Genomic DNA, 24,921 nt, shown 5'->3' with positions numbered 1-24,921 from the left:
TATCTTCTAACTACTCATTATTTTTGTACTGTACATTTACTTGTCATGCATGGTCATCTGGAAATCTTTGTTCACTTGCAATTTAAAAATATTTAGTTTCAACAAATTCAAAGGCCTTGAAAAATGTCCACATTAAATATTAATGAATAATCAAAATAATTCATTCACTAAATCTAAACTAGAATTGTAAACTACAGATTCCATCTTTGGTTCCAAAAGTAATGAATAGTACAGATATAACAGAATAAATTTGCCAATAGATTATTCTAATATCCTATTCACTCTTGCCTATGATGATAGTAGTAAAAGTTCTACATTTACTCTTGCCTATGAAAATAGCAGTAAAAGTTCTACATTTATATTCTTGGCTAGGCCAACGGGGAATTGGAGGGATTTATTTCTGGTGATAGAAATTAATTTCTCCATATAATGTGGTTCGGATCACACAATAAGCTGTAGGTCCCGTTGCTAGATAACCAATTGGTTCCTAGTTGCTTAAAAATACTTAATCCTTTGGGCCAGCCCTAGGAGAGCTGTTAATCAGCTCAGTGGTCTGGTTAAACTAAGATATACTCAACTTCTACATTTATAATTTAAAAACCAAAAAAATAAATTTGTAATATGGTAAGGTTATCAGCCAAATTTTTGCCTATAGCCTTAACAAAACAGCGAGTGTCATATATTGAAAAGTGTGGCGCATAAAACTAGTCTATAACCTCCACATACACATTTACTGTTGTCCCACCTCTCAATAATGAACTTTAATATGCAGAACAAAACTGCTTTGGGACAATTTGTACAATATTCAAAACTGGTGGACTTGAGAATTTAACTGTCACATTGATGATACTTGACATTTAGGGAACTAGTGCAATATGTATATAATATAATAAAGAATAAAACTCAAAATCTCAAGCCAGCTGGGTTCTCACCTTTGGAATTTTGACAATTTGACGAGCCTGAGTCTGGAACTTCTCCAAGATGAGCCTCTTGGCCTTCATAACAGCATCATTTTTGCCTGTTACTAAGAATGTCAAGGACTGATCTTTGGCAGATGAGATCTCAATGTGGGCATTAGTACGGGTGGTTATGTCGGCACAAATACGGGAAGATGCAGATTCACCAAACTGGTTGTTTCCATCAATCTTTACTCTCTCTTCATAAGGAACACGGAATACCTGAATAAAAAAATACAGTATATATCATAATGCTTTTCTACATCATGGGATTTCAACATACCAGTAACTGGTATTAGCTACAGTAGTATAATACACACCAACTGGGAAGGTAAGTGAGTAAGCCTATCTGCTATTTATATTTAAAATTCATATTAAAGAGACGAGCCTCAGGCCACTATACTTCTTAATGTAGAATCCAAAGAGAATATAAACCCAGAACCTCATGAAACTACAAAGAAAATCTTACCTGAGTTATAACAGAAGAGGCAATGCGCATGTCACTGTTCTTACTCCAGTTGCTTTCATTGGCTTCCATTACAGGTGCTTGATTGAGACCAGCATTGGGCAAGGCTGGGAACAGCTGGAAAACATTCCAAGTTAAAAAAAATAAAAAATAAAATAAAACTTATTTTTATTTTACTAAACTCTGGCAGCATATTTACACTGACATTGCAATTATATAACTTTTGTTTAATAGTTAAAATTATTTTAACATCATGTACCATCACACAACATTATTACTTTCTTTCTGCAGTTCATAAAGGTATTTATGTGTAAAATTAAAAGATCTGCTTACAATACCACCATAGTCCCTAACTTAAGAAAACTTTCTAATAGCATGGTACTACCAATACTACACCAATACCTCACCTCATCATAACTTAAAGGCTCATATGCCTGATCAGCATTGGTAGTTGCTGGGAGCTCAGATGTTGGGGCAGGGGAACTTGGGTCAACCTCCTGGGGGGCGGAGGGAACTTCTGGGGACTCCATCACTGTCTGCTGCGTGGGGGTCGGGTCCATGATACGCGCCGAGTCGTTACAGTAACACTGAAAGTTAAAGCAATTAAAAATGAATAATATAAACTTTTTATCACTTTCCAGAGCAGTTATACAGACATGGGGAAACAAGCAGGTTAACCTTAAGTGTTAAGTTATTAACTGTTGAAATTAAACAACCAAGTGCATTACAACCAAACTGACCATGTGGTTTCCACCTTATGAGTAAAGGAATTTGCTTCAAATTTTCACCACTTATTCTACAACTAATAATGAAAATTTTCTCGGGGGGGAAATTTAGAAATTCGACCTTTAAGTTCACTTGTTTTGCAGTTGAAAAAATCATGTCACTTCAAAATTAACATGCAAAATTGGAAGTTCAACAGAAAAGCAATTTTCATGACAAGATATATGTATGTACCATATATAGTTATACTTCATTCTGTACAAGTTTCATTGAATTTAGTTCAGTCTTTTTAGAAAAAAAAAACATTGTTTTGAAAAACTATTTTTGAGAAAACAGGAAAAGAAAAATATTTTTTGGACTTTCAAAAATCCCGAGAGAATCTGGACATCTTTAGCAAGTTATCCCATTTTCTCCGTCCCATAAAGAGAATGGGATATTTTAGAGGGTGACTATGATTTTTTAAATTTTTTTTTTCAATTTTTCATTCACAGCGCTGTCCGTATAAGCGATGAACAAAATTGCCCATGAACCAATCTAAAATTTCCTCTTGCCACAATGTTTCAAGACATGTTTAGTATTTTTAGTCTAAAACTGCATAACTTAAAATTGATCCTACCCAGGATCATTGAGACTAATGTTTTTTTTACAATTTACAATAAACCAAACTGTCCATGAACCAAACTAAAAAAATTTTTTTAGCTATTACATTTCTAGATATGCTTATTTACGAATAAAACAATCCAAACATTGTATAACTATAACTTACTCGATCCTACCCTGAATTACATATTCATACAGTTGTTTTCCAAGTCTTTTTTTACACTCTGTGGTTCACATCATCATACAAGCAAAGAACAAAATTGTCAAGAAACTAATTAAATTTTTTCTAAGCATTATCCACTTCAGGATATGTTTTAGAATTATTTCTCTCTCTCTCTCTCTCTCTCTCTCTCTCCGCTCTCTCTCTCCTCTCTCATCTCATCTCTCTCGTCTGGCTCTCCCTCCTCGAAATCTCGTCCTCTCTCTCTCTCTTTCTTTTTCAGGAAAACCTTAACAGCTGCAGCTGTATATCTCCTGATAATCAGCATGATGCTCATCCTGCAGTTTTTGAAGACCACTGGTTTTTGGAATAAGAATAATAAATGAATTTCAACTCCATATACTACTAATGTTAACTGAATTGTTCTCCTTGGTTCTGTGGAGAATAAAAAAAAAAAAAAAAAAAAAAAAAAAAAAAAAAAAAAAAAAAAAAAAAAAAAAAGTACTTTTGACTGCTCAAATGTTTGAGTCAAACACCTCACCCGTAAAAACACATATTTTGCTGAGAGAGAGAAATCCTTAAAACAATTTATTTCACAATATGGTGATGAAAATGTTTTCCTCAACTTAAGAGTAGCAATCCAACTTACGCTCACAGTAGCAACTTCAATTGCAAGCTGTGAACATTCGTTCAGTAAACTGAAATGGAATATGGCTCATCTCAGTAGCCTCAATAGGACAGGACAGACTTGGCACCCTAGCATTTCTTAGTATTAAGCGTGAAGAGGTAGAACTAATCAATTTTGATGATTTTATTGATAATTTTGCTTCTGCAAAGTCTTGCAGTCCAAATATAATTGCCATAAACTTTTATTTTTTCTAATCTCTTTACAATCAATGTTGCATTTTAAATGTTAAATCTAGGAAGTTTCAGAAGCTGAAAAATTAGTTTTCATTTTTTTAATTCAGTTTTAATGAAAGTTCTTTGATTGGTAAGAGCTATTAGAGAATGCCCAGTCAAATCATTACTCTAACAAACAAGTTTGCAACACTGTAAAGCCTGAGTGCATTTAATAATTCCCTCTAAAACTGTTTATCAATGCTAATTTACACAATTTGTTTAGTTCAGAACTTCAGGATTATGTATTGCTTTTTCATTTATTTTTTACAATTAATAGAGCCTTATATTATTTTTATTTATTTATTTTGTTTTTGCAGAATCGTGTTGGTAAAATATTTGTATCTTGCTCAATAATGTTGGTTTCACTCAACTCCATGACTTTAACAAATGAGTTTGCATCAATGAAGCTCTAGCACATTTAAAAATTTTATCTAAAATAGTTTTTCAGTTCAGAACTTCAGGATTATGTATTTTTTTTTCAAATACATCCTTATTTCTTTTTCTTCTTCTTTTGTGCAGAATAGCGTTGGTAAAACATTTGTATCTCCCCTATAATGTTGGTAACACTCAACTCTGTAATAAATAATATTAATTTGTACTAGTAAACTCAATATACCTTCTGGCAGTAAATAATAATAGCTTGTTCTTCATGTTGTAAACTAAATTACTGTGGTACAGATCCAGACTCCTTAAGATCTATTCCATGACAAAGGGCGCCAGTAACCCCATTTACGTCTCTGATCAGGATCACTTGCAAAGGTGAATAAAAATTATAAAAAGTACAGTATAAGCAGCATGTATAAGATAAGCATAAGCAATGTGATCATAATATTCAAACAGTAAAAGAAATACAGTATATCATTAAAAAACCTCATCTCTAGCAACCCAAAAAGAAGTCACAAGAAACCAAATATATACCCAAGATAAAAGGTATTATCTTAATACAAGGTCACACAACTAAGAGAGCTACCTAAAATGCTGCTACTATATTAACAAGCTGAGTCTAACCTTATCAAACCCAATTCATTATCACTAGACTTTAAAGTGCTGACAAAAAAAAAAAAAAAAAAAAAACATATCCATGGAAAAACAAATTTCAAAACTGATAACTCTCAAGGCAACCAATTACACAATGTCAGATAATTTATCAAAGTACAAGACCTGTGGTATCAGGGTGGCAAATAAGGGTTTTGGTTTTAATAAAAAACTACATTACCATCAACTTGATAAAATCAGTTATTAACAGAACTTCAGGGACATAACTTAGACAACTTAAAAACACAAGAACCATGAAATAAAACCAGCTAGAACACAAGAGACCTACAGCATAAGTCATCTATCATTTGACATAATGAAATCTTCCCATATCCTTTCATTCTGTTAGCTGTCACAAATCATTTGCCTGATCTATAATAAGCAATTTCTAATCAAATTAATTATACAGTCAGCATATTATTGACAAAATCCAACTATGGTTTTCAAGGTACCCGTATAAGCATGAATCTAATCAAATGATAAGCCTCTGATTATCTCAATAGACCACAAACAATATCTTACTTGAACCTCTTGTTGGTTTTGTAATTTTGGCCAACATACTTTTAGCAAACAGAAAGTAAATATACTTGTGCTATATCAAGGAAAGAAATATTGCTTTCTGTCCCCTTTAAATAGGACCAATACATACACCTTCAAGTAAGGTAAGGTAGCCAATAGGTGTGCGGTGTGCACCACTCCAATACATATATGTCAGGGCAATTCAATCTTTTAGATTGATCCTCACCATTACTATTTAATATATATACATATATATACAGGGAGTCCCTTATTATTGGCAGCCACAGTTAATGGCTATCAGGTTATCGGTGCATTATGGTGCCATAATGCACCGAGTTCCAGTTATGGACCGGTTATGGGCACCATAAACTGGAAATCAGTGCCATAAGTTGCTGCATTTCGGTTAATGGCAGTTTCGCTTACCAGCACCCCGCCAAGAATGGAACCCCCGCCGATAACTGCGGCTGCCTATATATGTAAAATATATAATATATATTATGTATATATAAAATATATATTATATATATGTTAGGTATATAAAATAAAATATAAAATGAAAATATATAATATATATATAATATATATATATATATTAATTATATATACGTATATATTTATATATTCCTAGCTCAATCTTACTCCCCCAAGTCATGATGAGCATTCTTATTTCTGAGGAAAAATGAACACGAAGGTGTGGTAGGCTCCCAACTACTCTAAGTACCCTCTAGTACTATGCAATGACAGTAAGGGTTACAGCTTATTTATTCCATGTGATATACCGACAATTTATTTAATATTTCAAGTTGCTTAATACTTACTATTTCAAGTTGCTTAATACTTACATCCCTAATCCGAGTACAGTATACTAATATTGGTCTGCCTAGTGTGATAAACCTTTATAATACTTTACATGAACTCTATAGTTATGTGATTACAATGATCCTCAAATTACTGCATAAACCTTTCAATACAGCTATCTCCCATATATTCTCAACAGAATAAGTGTCCCTATGTACAAGGGATCAAGGTAAATCAAACTCATTCTTATCACAAATACGTATGACTATTGTGATAACCAAATGATAAAAGGATATATGGCACAACAACTGTGGGTAGTGCCTTGAAATAATACACTTATGTCGTGAAACAATAGCCCTTTCATTGCCATAAATCTTCCAAACCATCCGGTTGAGTGTCATCAAAACAAGCTTAAGCTGTCAAACTGGTTCAAAGCTGTTTTAATTAACTTTCTAGTTCTGACAACTGAAGTTTATATGTAACAAGCTCTGTCTGTAAACTCCACAAATTCACTGTATGTGACATAATTCAAAAGGTTAATAAAGTATGATATTTATCAAGACATTACTGTACTAAAAAATGGCAATACTTTTTATTTCTTTATCCAGTTTTCTACTGCACAACCCCCCCAACACACTAGCAAAAACCATAAAAATGAATCTCACAAGAGTACAGCATTACATGGCAGATGTTAGCCAAAAAGGATAAAATTAATTTGTGTATTAAACAAAAGGCAAATGTTCACGATCCATCTCTATGGTACTGTGGACCCGCCCTTATTCACAGATTTCTCTATGGCCTAGGTCTACCCTTTATTTGTGGTAAATCTGGCTGGCTATTTGCAGTTATTTTTCTATGATAAAAATCTACAAATTACTGTATTTTCATACCAATTTCATGATTAAAAGCACTTTTTGTGATAAAACTTTAAAAAACCAGGAATGTACAAGCATTTGTAGGGGGCTTTTCTTGAGTTTGAACGAACAAAATACGAGACAGTTCTTAGCATTTTTATTGGGGTTCTAAGTATTTGCATTCTGGCTATTCACAAGAGGGTCTGGAACACATCCCCCACAAATTCAGGGGATCCACTCTATACAGTGTAAGCAAAATCTTCATTCCACATTTTAACTCAATTGAGGTTATCTCCTGTAAATACACTACTTATTATTTGCCTTTTTCATTTTACATAAAAATCTAAGCCAACTTACAGGGATTGTTCTATTATATATATATTTATGTCAAATGGAAATATATATAAAAAACTTCTCATGGTAAAGTAAAGCTAATAAAATGTCTGAGACGAATACTAGTAAACACCCACCCCAGCTTGGCCTAAAAGCATACGGTATAGGAGTAATTTCTATGAAGCAGTTATACAAATCCCGTGTCTTTTACACAGTAGTATTGTAGTGTATGCATGTATGCGTATGTGTAAAGTACACACACACACACATATATATATATATATATACAGTGCCTCCAATACTTTTAGCCTGTCCATATCATTAGATTCACTTTAAGCAAGCACCTGCTACTGTATTTATGATGTAATGTAATCTTACATTAATGAGTCTGAGCATATGATGAGAAAGGGAGAGGCCCAGTTCCACAAAATACTAATAGCTATGGGCCCAAAGGCAATTATAGCATTAAGTGCACCAAATAGACATGGATAACCCACAAACTGCTTTACATTTGATATAAACACTACTGGTAAGTCATCAATCCCAACATTACAGAAGTCAACATGCAATTTAAGCTCCATGTTATTACTTGCAACTAAACATTCTCTCATACAGCTTCTTTCTGTGCTATATGAAGAGGTTCCCTAAGTTTTTTTTTGTTTCTTCTTTCTTTCTTTTTTTTTTTTTTTTGGGATTTTGAACATTACACAGTATTTAAAGTTGTTTTAATTTCAGATATTTTGTTTTACAGATTCCTTGTTGTAAGTATTTTATGGTTAATATCTAAAAGCATTACAGTATAGTTGCAAATTGGGTCTCTCCTTGTGGAAGAATATGCACTCACACCTTTCAACCTTCACAATACACATACTGTATTTGTAATTAACTATTGGTTCAGAGTGAAATGTTTTTAGTACTCTTGCACTTTACAGGAAACAAGCAAATACTAACTCATTTTCCCCTGCATTCATCTTAGATACAAAGGCAAATGTGATATATATGCTTCCACCTTGTGATACAATGGAAAAAATTACAAGAGAAATGTGTCCTCACCATTGTTATATTATTGCAATTCTTGGATTAATATTTAGCAATAAGATTGTACTACAGGAAATATTTTATTTATACAAAAGTTTGGTGAAATAGCCATGCTACACACTTCAGTTGCATACCAATTTTACTGCACAAGTGCATACTAAAGGAAAAAAACAAGGCATTTCAAACTAAAGTAAAATATCACACCATGTTAACAAAACTTGAAAAATCCACTTTGTATCAAGAACAGTCAGGATCCACGTTTAATCCAAACATTAAGTCTCTGAAGTTGTGTTTGATCAAATACACACAACATACAAAGTTCCATAGCCATGTGGTTCTTTTTGTATATGTAATGATACCCTTATTCCACACATGTAGTTACACCTGTGTGGAATAAAGCTGCCATTACACTTGCAAAAGGAATATTTTATACTACAATATAATTTCAAGGTGCAATCTCTATCAGTTTAAAATGTACATAGCTCAAACTGAAATGGTAATTACCGTAGACAGTAACGTTGATTCTTACCAAACACATGAACCATACGCTTTACGGAACTGTATCTTAGGTTTTATGCATTTTTTTTCACTAGTATTATTGAAGCAAATTTTTTTCTAAGTTTCCCCACAACCCACTATATCCAATTTTGAGGAAAAATGTTATTGTTATTATACAATTAAGTTTGTTCATACTTACCTGGCAGATATATAAATAGCTGCATTTTCTGAAGTCCGACAATTTCAAAACTTGCGGCACACGCAGTGGGCGGCCAGGTGGTAGTACCCATTCCCGCCGCTGGGAGGCGGATATCAGGAACCATTCCCATTTTCTATTCATATTTATTAATGCCACTGTCTCCTGAGGGGAGGAGGGCGGGCAATTTAATTATATATATCTGCCAGGTAAGTATGAACAAACTTAATTGTATAATAACAATAACATTTTGTTCATGCCACTTACCTGACAGATATATATATAGCTGAATCCCACCTTCGGATGGTGGGAAGAGACAGAATAGGATTTTTTAGGAAACTTATATTAAGTAGATGATATACATCTTGGTTCCTCACCTGTTTGCAAAGTAGACTATGTGATTACTGTCACTTAAGGCTGCTTTTGCTTAAATCAGAGTTGCCAGCCAGGAGGAGACCTGTAGTGCTGGTGCGCTCTGGATGATCTGTCAACGGGTACGAGACCTCAACGTGACAAGACCATCGAGGCCATACATATGAGGGCAACGAAGCAACTGACCACCACCTGGCCAAGTATTCAAAAAATGTCCGCAGAAACGTATGGCCCCAGTGAATTACAATCGTCATAAATCGTTCTCACATCCCTTAGGTAATGCGAGGCGAAGACGGAGTTACTCCTCCAAAAGGTGCAATCAAGAATGTCCTTGATTGACATGTTCTTTTGGAAGGCCAGAGAGGTAGCGACAGCTCGAACTTCGTGAGCTTTCACTCGTAAGAGGCTCAAATCAGTCTTCTGGAAGATGAATGAGCCTCCTTAATGACGTCCCTTAGAAAGAAAGCAACAGCATTCTTCGATAAAGGTAACTCTTGTCTCTTCACAGAGCACCAGAGATTACCTGAGGGACCTCTTACCTCTTTTGTTCTATGTACATAGAACTTGAGAGCCCTGACCGGGCACAGGACTCTCTCTGGTTCTTGGCCCACCAGACTTGACATACCCTTGATCTCGAAAGTTTTCGGCCAAGGATTCGAAGGATTTTCATTCTTCGCCAAGAAAGTTGGGTTCAACGAGCAGACAGCATTGTCTCCTTTGAATCCCATTAAATTACTAAACGCTTGAATCTCACTAACTCTCTTAGCCGTCGCAAGAGAAGTTAGGAAAAGAGCCTTCCTTGTCAAATTTCGAAGAGACGCTGCCTGAAGCGGTTCGAAAGGACTTGACATAAGGAACTTAAGGACCACGTCAAGGTTCCATGACGGAGGTCTCATTTGAGGAACCTTCGAAGTCTCGAAAGATTTTAAAAGGTCATGAATGTCCTTGTTGTCAGAAAGGTCAAGGCCTCTGTGCCTAAAAACCGCTGACAACATGCTTTTATATCCCTTGATGGTAGGGACCGCTAATTTCTGCACATTCCTGAGAAAGAGCAGAAAATCAGCTATCAGGTTCACCAGAGGTCGAGGAAGAGGAAACTCCCTCCTTTTTACACCATGCCCTGAAGGAAGCCCACTTCGATTGGTAAACAGCTCTTGCGGAAGCACGTCTTGCATGTGCGATTGCTCTCGCAGCTGCTTTCGAAAAACCTCTTGCTCTGGCCAACTTTTCGATAGTCTGAACGCAGTCAGACCCAGAGCGGAGAGGTTTTGGTGAAACCTTTCGAAGTGAGGCTGTTTGAGTAGATCTTTCCTCCAGGGCAATGTCCTTGGAAAGTCTACAAGGAAAGACATGACCTCTGAACCATTCTCTCGCTGGCCACATCGGAGCGATCAGGGTCAACCTCGTCCCTTCTGAGGCCGCAAACTTCCTCATGACTTCCCCCAAAATCTTGAATGGTGGGAAGGCGTACAGGTCTAGACCCGTCCAATTCCAAAGCAACGCGTCTACCGCGATCGCTTCTGGATCCAGGACCGGGGAGCAATAAAGAGGAAGTCTCTTGGTCCTTGACGTCGCGAAAAAGTCGACCAGCGGACGTCCCCACAACGTCCAAAGGTCTCGACACACATCTTCGTTCAAGGTCCATTCCGTCGGTAGGATTTGTTCCCGACGACTGAGAAGATCTGCCCTGACGTTTTGCACTCCTGCAATGAACCTCGTCAGGATTGTCACATTTCTTCTCTTTGCCCACAGCAGAATCTCTCTCGCCAGGGAAAACAAAGTTCTGGAGTGTGTTCCTCCCTGATTTAAATAAGCGAGTGCTGTGGTATTGTCCGAGTTCACCTGAACAATCTTGTTCTTCAAACTCCTTTCGAAGAACTGCAGGGACAGAAATATTGCTGCCAGTTCTTTGACATTTATATGCCAGGCTACCTGTTCCCCTCTCCAGGAGCCTGACACTTCCTTCCCTCCTAGTGTTGCTCCCCAGCCCGTGATGGAAGCGTCGGAGAACAACACTAGGTCGGGGCTCAGAAGACTTAGGGACACACCCTCCTGAAGCTTCTGAGGGTCCAACCACCATCCTAGATGGTTCTTTATCGGAAGCGATATTCTCAATATGGCATTGAGATCGTCCTTGGCCTTCCACTCGTCCGCAAGGAAAAATTGGAGAGGCCTGAGGTGCAGTCTTCCCAAGGAAACAAACCTTTCTAGCGAGGAAATGGTCCCCAGCAGACTCATCCATTCCCTCGCCGAGCAAGTCTCTTTCCCTAGGATGGCTGAGATCTTCTCTAAGCCTAGCCGCTGACGTTCCTGGGACGGAAACGCTCGAAAAGCCACTGAATCCATCTGAATCCCCAGATACACGATGGACTGTGTTGGGGTCAGATGCGACTTTTCGAGGTTGACTAGAAAGTCCCAGGGACTTTGCCTAGGGCTAAAGTGAACTGCAAGTCCTTCAGACACTTCTCTCTCGACGACGCTCTGATCAGCCAGTCGTCGAGGTACAGGGAAACTCTTATCCCCGAAGAGTGTAGCCACCTCGCCACGTTCTTCATGACTACAGTGAACACCATTGGAGCCGTGGTCAGGCCGAAACACATAGCTCTGAACTGCCACACTTTTTTGTCCAAGACAAACCTTAGATACTTTCTTGAAAGAGGGTGGATCGGGATGTGAAAGTACGCGTCCTGCAAGTCTAAGGACACCATCCAATCGCCCGGTCTCAAGGCTCCCAGAACAGAATGAGGCGTCTCCATCGTGAATTTGGTCTTTTCCACGAAAAGATTGAGCCTGCTTACATCTAGAACTGGACGCCAACCTGACGACTGCTTCGGTACTAGGAAAATCCTGTTGTAAAAACCTGGGGACCCCAGGTCCGCGACTTGTTCCACCGCTCTTTTCTCGATCATTTGTTGAAGGAGATCGAATAATACTTGCTTCTTCTCTCCCTGATAGGATGGAGAAAGGTCTCTGGGAGTCGTAGAAAGAGGAGGAAGATATAAAGGGGATCTTGTACCCCTGCTCCACGATCTTGTGGGACCAAGAGTCCGTGTCCCTCTCTCTCAACGCTCCCGCAAAAAACTTCAGTCTGGCTCCGACTGGTGTCTGAAGGACATGCTTCTCACTTGGAAGGCTTTGACTTAAAGGAAGCTCTTCCTCGTGAAAACCCTCTCCCTCGAGGAGCTGCTCTCGAGGGGGGAGCCCCACGAAAGGGCTTAACCTTCTTCGGCGGTCGCACCGCAGCTGAAGAGGTTGAAGGTACTGCTGAACGTCTTGTAGACTGGGCCAAAAGGTCCTGCGTTGCTTTCTCTTGCAAACTGTTATTCAGGTCCTTTACTAAAGTCTGGGGGAAGAGATGGTTCGAAAGAGGAGAAAACAGCAAATCCGCTTTCTGAGCTGGAGTTACCGAACGAGCTGTGAAATTGCACAGCAAAGCCCTCTTCTTCAATAAGGCCGTTCCAAAATGAGACACGATCTCCTCCGAACCATCCCTGACGGCTTTGTCCATACATGCTAACACGCTGGACAGCTCCCCCAGACTGAGAGATTCTGGGCTTCTCGCTTGCAGATCCAGAACTCCCAAGCACCAGTCAAGGAAGTTGAACCCTTCAAGAGTCCGGAGACAGACCCTTCAAATGATGGTCCGTCTCCGTAGAGGTCCAGGTCACTTTAGCAGAGGATAAAAGAGACCTCCTCTGCGAATCCACCAAGCTGGAGAAATCTCCTTGAGCTGAAGAAGGGATACGAACTCCTACTTCTTCTTTGGTTCTATACCAAATGCCCCCTTTCCCGCTGAGTCTAGCTGGAGGCAAGGCGAAAGTCGTCTTGCCTTGATCTCTCCTTCGTACCATCCAATCTTGGAGTTTCTTAAACGCACGTTTAGTGGAGAGCGAAGTTTTCATCTCCACAAACTCCGGGGTTTTACCAGTTTTAGATGATGAAAACTGCGAAGGAGGAGACTTGGGAGCTGCAGGATGAAACTTGTCTTCGAAAGAAGAACGCAACAGCCGCACGAGAACTTTATAGTCCGATATTGAAGGAGCCGCAGAAGGTTCCTCTTCAACTGAGTCAGCCGAACTACTCAGCTCTCCTTCTCTACACGGAAGCGGAGACCGCCTGTCCGGAGAGGGCGTACTAATGTCGGGTCTTGACTTAATCAAAGGACCCCTATCCTTACTAGATGAAGCCTTATTTCGGCTGTCTTCTTTATGACGCTTACCACTTGAAGCAGGTAGAGCGTCCTGACGAGGACGAGCGTCCTTAGCGCCACCCGAGGCAGCCTCATTTGCCAGAGAAGCGTCCTTACGTTTCTTAAACGAAAGGGAAGACATTTTAGCTGGAATACGTGCCTGTGCGCGCAAACTAGCGTCTTGGGGTACGACTTCTTGGTCGGAGTCCCCAACAGCGTCTTGAAAAGAGCCCTGAACGTCCTGGAGAGCTTCCTGCCAAGCGTCCTGGCGAGCGTCCTGTCGAGCGTCCTGACGAACGTCCTGCCTAGCGTCCTGCCAAGCGTCCTGCCAAGCGTCCTGCCAAGCGTCCTGACGAGCGTCCTGTCGAACGTCGTGCTGAGCGTCCTCCTCAAAAGCGTCTTGACGCAACGTCCTTCTAGAGGACGAACGAGATCGGCGAATCGCCGAAGGAGAAGCGATCGGCGAACGAGACGAAGTAGGAGAGGGAGAAGGAGACTGCTTCGTCCTCTTGACGGGCAGTCTAAGGTCCTTCCTCCGCTTAGGCTCGACTGCTGCTGGGCGAGTCCTCTGAGCCATAAGCGTCGATAGCTGGTCCTGAAGGGACAAAAGAATGTTCTTCGTTGGAGAAGAACGAACAGAGGAAGCAGGACTGATCCTGCGAGAAGACGAGGGGCGAGGGGAGGAACGCCTCCTTCCTTCTCAACAGTAACGACGCTAACCTGCTTCTCAGGTAGAACCGCCTTCGTGCAAGCAACCCAACGTCCTCATCGGAGGAGATCTTAACCCCTTTTCTGAGGCGGAAAAGCGTCATACGCATCCTCCGACGAAAGCGGCGATACAGGACGTGAAGCGTCCTCAACACGAAACGTCCTTTTCAGAGGACGAGTGTCTCTCCGAGCGCTCCACCCCTTGCGCGGGGAGGACGAAAAGCACTCTTTCAGGACGCTCGCTCGTGCGCGCTCCTTGGCAGCCTGGGACTTTGCCACAAGGCCTGCCGAAGGGACGCCAGATCGGTGGGGAGGGGGCCCCCGTAACAACTCTTGCGGCTTTCGACATACCTACTCCCTGAGTCTTGGGAGTCTGATAGAGGTCTAGGCCTAGAGGCATTATGGGCCGATCTGACGCCCCTCCACAACACTAGGGGCACGATCACACACTTGCACCGAGCCAGTTTCCAAGGCTTTCACTTTGGTCTCCAGAGTGCGTAGAGACTCCAAAATAAGAGAGAGAGCATTAGCTTCTCCCGACACAGAATCAGAGCCCGAAGGCAACACAGGTTTAGGGGTTGCAAACTCTACAGGTGTTAATACAGGAGAGATATTAGCCTTACCTTTGGTAGAACCACTCCTGGAGGAAGACCTCCTGATCCTATCGCGCTCCATTTAAGGCGATAGGACTCATATACTCTCCAATCATCATCGGTCAATCTCTCACATTCATTGCACCGATTATCCACCAAACAATTATGCCCCCTACAACTCATACATACTGTGTGGGGGTCTACCGATGCTTTCGGTAGCCTCACCTTACAATCAGTCCTCACACACACACTGAAACTCACAGCACCACTTGATCCAGACATATCGTTTATAGAAAAGCCAATCCAAAATCAAAAAACCGTCCACTATCGCGCATGCCAATTCAACAATCCAATTCAATACCAAAAAACCAATCAGATACTTAAAAGCGAGTCAAATCCAAAAAATCCTGAGCAGAGGTCTGTAAACAGTTGTTTACCGACCGGCGACAGAAAAAATATGAATAGAAAATGGGAATGGTTCCTGATATCCGCCTCCCAGCGGCGGGAATGGGTACTACCACCTGGCCGCCCACTGCGTGTGCCGCGAGTTTTGAAATTCTGTCGGACTTCAGAAAATGCAGCTATATATATATCTGTCAGGTAAGTGGCATGAACAAACCATAGATTTGGGAAAAAGCCAAAATTAAGAGAATTGCAAAAACAGGAATGGTTAAAAGATCAATAATCATAAGAAAAGTGGTCAGAAATAAACTTATGTACCACAATCACTAACCCCAAAAAGTAATGTACAGGATGACAGGACAATACATCCTAACTTGGGCATGCATCCTATCTGGCCAGAGGGACTGACCCCAGCCCCCATCCAAACCAAGAATGGTGTAACCTATAGATATGAACATCTTAAATGAACTTCACCTACTGGGTCCTACCTAGTAGGAGGAGAAGGGACATTCATATGTCCTCTGAATCCCTTCAATCTGATCTATGACTCTACCTTAACCTCTACTCTACCTTAACCTCTTAAGTGAATTACTGTACACAGATGCAACCTAACCTACATTGCCATGCCACACATTTCTATAGGGTTTCAGTATACTGGACCCCAATCTAACCTGAACTAGAGTTTTAAACTGAAGACATAATCTAATGGTCTTTGTATGGAGGAGTAATATGGTAGTTGCATTTGAGAGAGAGAGAGAGAGAGAGAGAGAGAGAGAGAGAGAGAGAGAGAGAGAGAGAGAGAGAGAGAGAGAGAGAGAGAGAGAGAGAGAGAGAGAGAGAGAGAGAGAGAGAATCGTTGGGTTGTTTGTAATTGTCGGGAATAATTAAGTTTAAATGTTTTCATGTGTGAGATGTGTCGTGTTCATGTTTGGTGTTGCTGTATGGTACTGTGTAGGGTGTTTTTCTGAAGAGTGTGTGTGTGTGTGTGTGCGAGAGAGAGAGAGAGAGAGAAGAGAGAGAGAGAGAGAGAGAGAGAGAGAGAAATAAGTGGTGGGTGGATAGTTAGCGATGGTTTGCTTGTTGGGCGATTGTTTTGTGTTGTCTGCTGGCGGTTGCCGAAGTCAGTCAATGAGCAGAGTCTGTGATTGATAATCGGTTTTCCCAAATAGTGGTCTTGGCATTTGATGGTCAGTTGTGTTGTGTTTTTTTCTGAAGTAGTTTGATTTGCTGGTGATATTGTATGTTAGTAGTTTGTTGTGCCTGTATTGCTGAAGTTTGTTGTGCTTGTGCATTGGAAGGTTGTTGAGCTTGTGAAGTCCTGTGGTGTTGTGTGTGAGTAGTTGTAGTTGAGTGCTGTTGTTGGCAAGTTCTGGTGGTTTCTTGGTGTTGTTTGTAAGTAGTTGTGTATGAACTTGTATTAGTTTTGGTGTTGTTGGTATTTGTCTGCACAGTGATTTGTTGTGTGGTTGTAGTACGTACTTGTTGGGTTGTTTTGTGTTGTGATTTCCAGCAGTTGTTGCATCTCGGCGCCCATACCCAGCAGGCAGCCCAGATTCTCGCCTTGAAGACAGTCATTGATGGCGAGTACGAGTGTGAAATTTCTTTATGTATCTATTGGTGACCAATGAGGGGAAAGTGTGGCTGAGGGTCCTAAGAGTCAGTACAATTAAGGTAACTGTGGGGAGCTTTGCTTACTTTGTTGTTAGCTTTGATTCCGCCACAGTATTCTTAGCGCCCGAACAGGGACTGCTAGTGGCAGAGACGGGACGGTTGGTGTACCGTGTGAGTGAGTGGTAGGAAAAGTCAGGATGGAAGGATTGAGTGAGGTAGAGAGGTTGAAGGAGAAGCTGAGGTTGGCGAGGGGAATTTGGAAAGCAATGGAAGTGGAGAATGAGAGGCTGAGGCTTGAGTGTAAGAAGTATAAGAGGAGTTAGAAGAGTTTAGAGGAATGATGAGAAGTGCGGAAGAGGGAATGAAAGAAGTGAAAGAGGCCGAGCAGTGGATGGTTGAGAAGATGGAGGATATATTGGGATTGATGATAAGTAATGTGCAAGAGATGATGAAGGAAATGATGAAAGGGTTTTTAGGAGAGGGAACTGTCGGAGGTAGGTTTCCTGGGTCTTTTGACGGGCCAGGAGCGATTAAGAAAGTGAAAGAACAAGTGGATAAGTGTGAGTGAGGAAAGTGATATGGTTGTGGTAAATGAGGAGAAGAAAGAGAAGGTGCAGAATAGGGATTGATCAAAGCAGAAGGGTAAGAAGGGAGTTGGAGAGTAAAGAAAGGGCTAATGGGAAGAAGATTTGTAAGGATGGTGAGCAAGATAAGATGAGAGATTGAATGAAGATGAGAACAGAGTTGCGAGTAAGATGCAGGATGAGTGTGATTTAGATAGTGGTAAGTGGGAATTGGTTGGTAGGAAGAAGGGTAAGATAGGTATGACTGGATGTGAGTATGGAAGTAGATTCGTTGTATTCGGACGAGGGTAAGAAAGGTCAGAATACAAGTAGCGAAAGTGAGAGTGAGCAAGAAGTGCGAAAGGTGGTGTATATATGACAGAGGTACCCCGATGTGAGAAGTATGAGGAATATGGTAGAAGGGACGTAGGGGACTTTTGTAGAGAGTATGAGAAGTATTGGGGTACATAAGGGGATAACAAGAGGTTGGGCAGGAGAGTTAGGTAGCTTTTTGACAAGATTTTGTCGAGTATGTATGGCGTAGTGATGAGTGTACGGAATGTGCCATATGAGTGTGTGAAAGCCAGGATTTTGGAACAGGCAAAGAGGATAAAGAGTAGCATTAGACATAGGAGAAAGCATGATTTTGAAGAGGCAAGAATGAATGTTTGAGAGTTAGTGAGGAAGCATGATTTTGAAGAGGCAAGAATGAATGTGAGAGTTAGTGAGGAAGTTGTTAGCGAGTGCCTCAGAGTGTGTGAGAGTTTATAAATCTGAAACATAAGGAGAAAATGCGACGGATGAATGACAGGTTAACGTGGAATGGTATTTTAGAGATAGTTGGGGATTACGAGCTAGATAGGTGTATGAAAAAGAGTATAAGTGTCATCGTCAGGACCAAAGTAAATGCGGGTACGCCTGAGTTTAAGAGCTATAGGGAGGCAGTTTTAGAAGGGCCGGGGCAAATGGCAGAGCAAGCGGTTGATAAGGGACTTAGAGCAAATCATTAAGTGTGGTGAAACCTAAGAGACAGAAGTGCAAGTGTCAGAAGATTAGGGTCAGTTGGCTGTGAGCGAGAGCAGAAGTGTTATAGATGTGGGAAGCCAGGGCACAAGAAGAATGAGTGTTGGTGTCGGTGGGCGTTAGGAGTGTACTTCAGGTGTGGGTAAACGGACCACTTGGTGAGCGAGTGTAAGAAAGATGAGGATATTATATGTTACAGGTGTGGACAGGTAGGGCACATAGAAGGTGTGGACAGGTAAGGCACATAGCAGGTGAGGACAGGTAGGGCACATAGCAGGTGAGGACAGGTAGGGCACATAGCAGGTGGATGTTGGGGTACCCATGTGAATGTAATTTGCGGTAATTGCGGGAAGAATGGGCATTATGCTAGGATGTGTAAAGAACAAGTGTGCAAAGTGTGCTGAATGTGGAATGGAAGGTCATGTAGCGAGTCTGTGTGAAGTATGGAAGAAAGCGGAAGAGTGTATGCAGAGAAAGGGAATGGAAGGAATGAGTGTGAACTGCATGATAAGGGTTAAGAGTACAAATGGTTGAAGGAATGAATGATACTTGTGTGTGGGGGTTTGAGTTGATAAGGACAAGTGAAATTTCAGTGGGAAGGGAACTGAGTAGTAAGGAAGTACGTATAGTTGGTAGTAGTATGGATGAAGCTTTGCAAGGGTTTGACGGAAGTATGGATGAACCGCGTGGTTTGGCAGCAGAAATAGGGAGATATCGGGACGAGAGCTAGAAGGCGTAAAAGAGGAAGTGAATGAGACTTGGGAGGATAGCAGTGAGGGAGATAATGGGAATCTGAATGAAAGTGGCTTGGAAGAAGTGAATGGCGATGAAAAAATGTATGAGGGTCCTTAAACAAGATCCAGGGGGCCTCCATCCAAGCATCCTTGGGTGTTGCGAAAGGCAATTTAGTGTGGGTGTTGAGTGTAAGGAGTTGTCAAATGTAATGGGGGAGGTAATATGGAGAAATAATATGGTAGTTGCATTTGACAACTTCTTCGAGGGTTGCATGAGAGAGCGAGAGAGTAAGAGCGTTGTTGGGTTGTTTGTAATTGTCAGGAATAAGTTTAAATGTTTTCATGTGTTTGATGTGTCATGTTCATGTTTGGTGTTACTGTATGGTAGTAAGTGCATGTGTTTTTCTGGAGAGAGAGAGAGAGAGAGAGAGAGAGAGAGAGAGAGCAGTGAGAGAGAGAAGAGAGAGATTAGAGAGAGCTAGAGAGACGAGAGAGAGAGAGAGAGAAGCGTAAGTGGTGGGTGGATAGTTAGCAATGGTTTGCTTGTTGGAAGATCATTTAGGGTTGTTTGCTGGCGGTTGCGGAAGTCAGTCGATGAGCAGAATCAGCAGTCTGTGATGACAGTCTGTTTTCCCAGATAGTGGTCTTGACATTGAATGGTTAGTTGTGGTGTGTTTTTTCTGAAGTTGTTCAATTTGCTGGTGACATTGTATGCTAGCAGTTTGTTGTGCCGTATTGCTTAAGTTTGTTATGCTTGTGCATTGGAAGGTTGTTGAGCTTGTTAAGTCCTGTGGTGTTGTGTGGGGGTTGTTGTAGTTGAGTTGTTGAGGTTGATGTTGGCAATTGTTGCGGTTTCTTGGTGTTTGTAAGTAGTTGTGTATGGACTTAGTGTTTTTGGTATTTGTCTGTGCAGTAATTTGTTGTGTAGTTGTAATACTTGTTGGGTTGCTTTGTGTTGTGATGTGATTTCCAGCAGTTGTTGCATCTTGGCGGCCATAACCAGCGGGAAGCGCAAACTTTTGCCTTGCAGACAGTCATTGATGGGGAGTACGAGCGTGAAATTTCTGTATGTATCTATCGGTGAACCAATTGTCCTGTCGAATAAAGTATCGTAGAGGGGGAAAGCGTGGTCGAGGGCCTTTTTGATTTCAGTACGTTTAACGTAACTGTGGGGAGCTTTGCTTGCTTTGTTGTTAGCTTTGATTCCGCTACATTTGGATCTGTTAAACCGATTAATTTCCCTACATCACTGCATTATGGGAAACTGCAGCTCCAACACAAGTTGTCAATTCAAAATATACTTTATAACTCTAAGAAGAATCAAGTGAACAAAATGAAAAAAAAAAAAGTTTTTAGATATAGCAATGAACCTTTTATGTACAACATGGGATATGTCAACAATGAAAATAAGAGAGATAAGGCACATGCTCATGCACAAGATTTTAAATAAAACAATACAAATAGTTATGATATAAACCTATTACCTTGTTCAACATAGTTACACTTAGGCCCAAATTTGCCTATCCTACATAAGTGGTATGTTACCAGACATGTCTGCTTCAAATAAGAATAACTTCTAACTTCATATCATATATGGTCACTGTACTTTGGATCATCAACAAGCTACTCGGGGATAAAAAAAATGGCCATCATCGATGGGCTAAATAACCACCAACAATTCCAGGCCTGCCCCCAACCCCCTCCCCACAAAAAAAAAGTGCAACCTAGCAAGCTATAAACACTGGTTACCACTCAAAAAGAGCAACATATACCAGAAGATGTGTGAAACAGGCATAAATAAATGAAGTTCCTAATGGACTAAGTTATTGGAGTAGTGCCACCAAGACTTTTGTTACCTATGTTACTCAAAACGTATGATTTTTCCTTGCAAGTTTTACTGAACACTTTGTCACCTGTTCAAAATTTAGTGTCACGGTTTACACTAAGTAGCCACCTGTTCAAAATTTAGTTTCAGTTTACACTAAGTAGCCACCTGTTCAAAATTTAATATCACAGTTTACGCTAAGTAGCCACCAGTTTAAAATTTAATGTCACAGTTTACATTCAGTAGCCAAACTGTAGACCCACATGTTTGTCACAAACTGATACAAGCATTGATGTATGAAGATTAGGGAGGTCCACTATCCCAACATACAGCAATGCGAGTTCAGTAAACAGGCGTGATTGACAAAAATATATTATTATGCTGTATATTCCAGGAATAGAGTTATCCTTTAATATCTTAGAAAAAAAGTAAATAATTGAATAAAGGGGTGATATTGGAAGGCAGGGCATCACGTTTCTGTCAGATCCATTTCACATTTAAGACCCATTATGAAATGGATGGTTTTGGTGAGATGCTTAGCTGACTAGGGATACCCAACTAGCCTATCAACTAGGCCTGTCCACAAATGATCCATTCAGTGACTAGGAACCACAAGATACGTTAAAAAAATTAAGAAATTTTTATTATGTTTGTATTTTTCATAGCTAACAAACCTGAGGTCTGAATAATGGGATAATCTTCTGGCACCAGCTGGAAACTGGTTAATAAAAAATTGTATATGCAAGGAATCTGAGGCACCTGGCATCTAAAGCATAGAGGGATGACCACACCTGAACCCTGTGATGCATTTATCACCTTGGAGAGCGGATATTTGATTTTGCTTTCCTCCTCACAAGCTGATTTTTCCAATAGACTCTTGTCCTACCCTAATGTGCTAGTTTCATCATGACAAAAAATTCAGTTTCTGCATACAACCCATATAAGAGGAACCTGCCTAATGGATCAATCAGCTCCCAGACTTGGCAACTTGGAAAATATCCAATTATGGGCATGGATAAAATGGCATCAATTATGTTAGTTTCCAGTACAAACTCCAATTCCACACAAGATTTGTTAAAAGCATGTAAAAATAAGGCAGAAAAACCATTTGCATTTGATCCCACCTAGGCCAAGGGTCTTTTACATAATCATACTTGTCAGATTTGCCCACATGGCATTCCATGATGCTAATATCCACGTGTAAAGGGAGTTAAAGGAACCTTTATGATAGCTGTTATGATTCGTCCTTCATACCTTCTGCCCTATATGAAGTCAAAAGCCTGAGGAAGTCAAAGTAAACAAGGTACTACAGGCTAGGTATAAGGACGAGTTAAGTTAACCTACAGGTATACAGACAAGTTAGAGGTTTCCATTTGGGTAAAATGTCAATTCTGACAGTAACTACTGTATAAATATGGAGACAAGGCCAAGGGTTAGGCATGCATGTCTGGCAGTCCATCCACACACGGTAACCCACTTTCATTTAGGGTAAGTTCTTGGCCCAGCCAAAAAAAAACTACTTCATTTTTACCTAAATACGAAACCTATGCTATGAGGAACTAATTGGTTCCCTAGGAACTTATTCTCAGCTACCTAATGTGGGGAAACGAGAGAAAGCCTGACATTTCTAGTGGGCTAGTATCCTGACAAAGCTATTAATAGGGGCCTGTCTCAGTTCTCAATATAGTAATTCAGAGGAAAACTGACCGAGCCCTTTAACTCGCTAAACCCAAAAGAAAGCCGACGACCATCAAAATAGAATCGCAACATCAGGTGGAACGGAAGATTCCACTTTATTGACAGAAACACGGAAATGGGCTTCACACTACGGCGCACTCAATGCCATCTTGACCGGCGACTAAAATTACGATGAAGATTATCAGTCTTTCCCGAGAGATTTTGACAGATGATGGAGGTCAGCAGAACGACAAATGAGTCTGTAAGGAGAAAGAGGGTGGTCAGGCAGGAGAAAGAGGTAAAAGGGAGCGAAGGGGCAGACGAAAGGAAAGGGGTGGAGAAGGGAGGAGGAGGAGGGTGCGGCCACGCCAGCCCTAACGACGTGGCACCAAAACACAGACACCGCACAAATAACACACAATATTGACACTTACTGTACTGTAGCCAGAGGGTCCGTCCTAAGGAAAACCACTTTGGTTGAGTAGCTCCACTTTGAGAGGTGGGTCTGCAAGAGAAAGAACAGGAAATGAAGCTCCAGTCCATCTGGTATGCATCAGGAGGGGTAGTGAAAATACCATGGTTTGACAGGTACTGACGTCTTGTCGCCTTACCTTCCACACGCGAAGTGAAATGCCAAGATTGAGTATCACCGAGCGCAGACGACTACTGAACGCAATGCGAGATCTGGCTCCGTTCTGTTCGGCGTACGACTAAGCCACGCCTACCAAACCTTTCAGAAATCAAATCGTACTAATAGATGTCGCTAGCTAAGCAACTTACGTTTTACTGTAAATGGAAATTTTTATATAAAGGAAACACAGAATCAATTGGGTATATATTTCGTAAGAAAACTACTTTATAATACACTATCTTTTCTTTCACTCGGGATCAAACGATTTTACTCAAAATTGACCTCCTTTGGTTCTTCATTTAGACAGAGAGAGAGAGAGAGAGAGAGAGAATCTACTGATTGTTTACATTCAGGTAAAAACGTCCTATTTTTTTTAGTTGCCGAGTTTTAACTTTCCGATTCCCTCATACTTTTATGAATATGCCTTGTAAGCTTTGAATCCAAATGGAAATGCATGAAGAAACTTTTCCAGGTGAGATTAGAGCCCAGTAAGAGACTCCATTTTCTGATTGCAAGGTATTGCCTCAGCTTAGGATGATGATGGACTATAACAATAACAGAATAAATAATATCACAAATACAGAAAAACAACGAAGTTACATAGCTGATATCTACTCTGGTGAATATTGGAGAGTTCTGATACCTAACATTAAAAAGAAGATGAGCTGTACTCCTAGAACTTACTCTTCAATTCATTATTATTTGTTCTGTCTTAGATCAGAGCCATATGCAAGCTCCCTTCAACATGAGATTGCAAAATGCTTTTACGCAGTGACATAAATAAGGCTTTCCTGCATTTTGATCGAGGTAATAAAAATCAACTGCGGTTGATTATATTTTGTAAACACCCTTCTGTGAATAAATTCGATGAGAATCGAAGAACCGAAGAAATAAGAAAAAATAATTGATATTATCCTGATTTACAAACTATTCCCGTTTCTTTTCTTAGTCCCTTCAGGAAAAAATAGGCCACTACTCACCATACCTCTCACGAAGAATTTTACCATTTTTGTAACTTGTTTCTTTTTTCTTTTCTTTTTTGTCCCATATCCCGATAAGAAGTGGAACAGGTGCCCCTTATATTTTAAATGAAACCTGACGGAACTGGCAACCTAAGACCAGAAGATGATAAAGTAAACAAAAGGTGGGACCTATCCCAAGAAGTTTAGAGTTAATCCTTAAGGAAATTGTGGACCAGACTCCTGACAGGGATGGAGACATGTTTTCCCGAGGAATTAGGTGCTTTATCCTCGCTATAGGTTATAGCCTCTTCTCCTATCCCAGATATTTTGTTCCAAATCGGGATTTTTTCATATAGGTGATTCCAAATGCCTGTCCCAGTAATTGTGCCAACTTTCTATTATTTTATCTTTGCTTTTTTTCTCTACTGTTCCCCCAGGATTTAGTATCATTATCTTTTCTTACTTTTTTTTACTGCTAAATGTGCGCTGTATGGTCTACTGAATCTGGCAACTCCGGTCAAATTAATTTCATCTAGAGTTACCAGAAATCACTTT

General features: G+C 40.4%; 1 protein-coding gene across 2 annotated transcripts in view; it reads right to left on the bottom strand.

Annotated features, from left to right (window-relative positions):
- The window catches only part of LOC135223757 (vigilin-like), a 36,123-nt gene extending 12,758 nt beyond the window's left edge, over positions 1–23,365 (bottom strand). The window contains exons 1-5 of one of the 2 annotated variants that reach the window (XM_064262514.1): positions 23,208–23,346; positions 4,422–4,555; positions 1,830–2,009; positions 1,426–1,539; positions 933–1,178 (exon numbers count right to left, since the gene is read on the bottom strand). In XM_064262514.1, coding sequence (XP_064118584.1) covers positions 933–1,178; positions 1,426–1,539; positions 1,830–1,982 — 513 coding nt within the window. In that variant the 5' untranslated portion in view covers positions 1,983–2,009; positions 4,422–4,555; positions 23,208–23,346. Of the gene's footprint in view, positions 1–932; positions 1,179–1,425; positions 1,540–1,829; positions 2,010–4,421; positions 4,556–23,207 lie in introns of both variants that reach the window. The other variant, XM_064262513.1, reaches the window with a different exon arrangement.
- Between the last annotated feature and the right edge of the window lie 1,556 nt (positions 23,366–24,921).

This window comes from Macrobrachium nipponense, chromosome 10, assembly GCF_015104395.2.
Source record: "Macrobrachium nipponense isolate FS-2020 chromosome 10, ASM1510439v2, whole genome shotgun sequence".
NCBI classification, from domain to species: domain Eukaryota; kingdom Metazoa; phylum Arthropoda; class Malacostraca; order Decapoda; family Palaemonidae; genus Macrobrachium; species Macrobrachium nipponense.
Note: the sequence above shows the minus strand (reverse complement) of the source record. Positions and strands in the feature narration are given on the sequence as shown.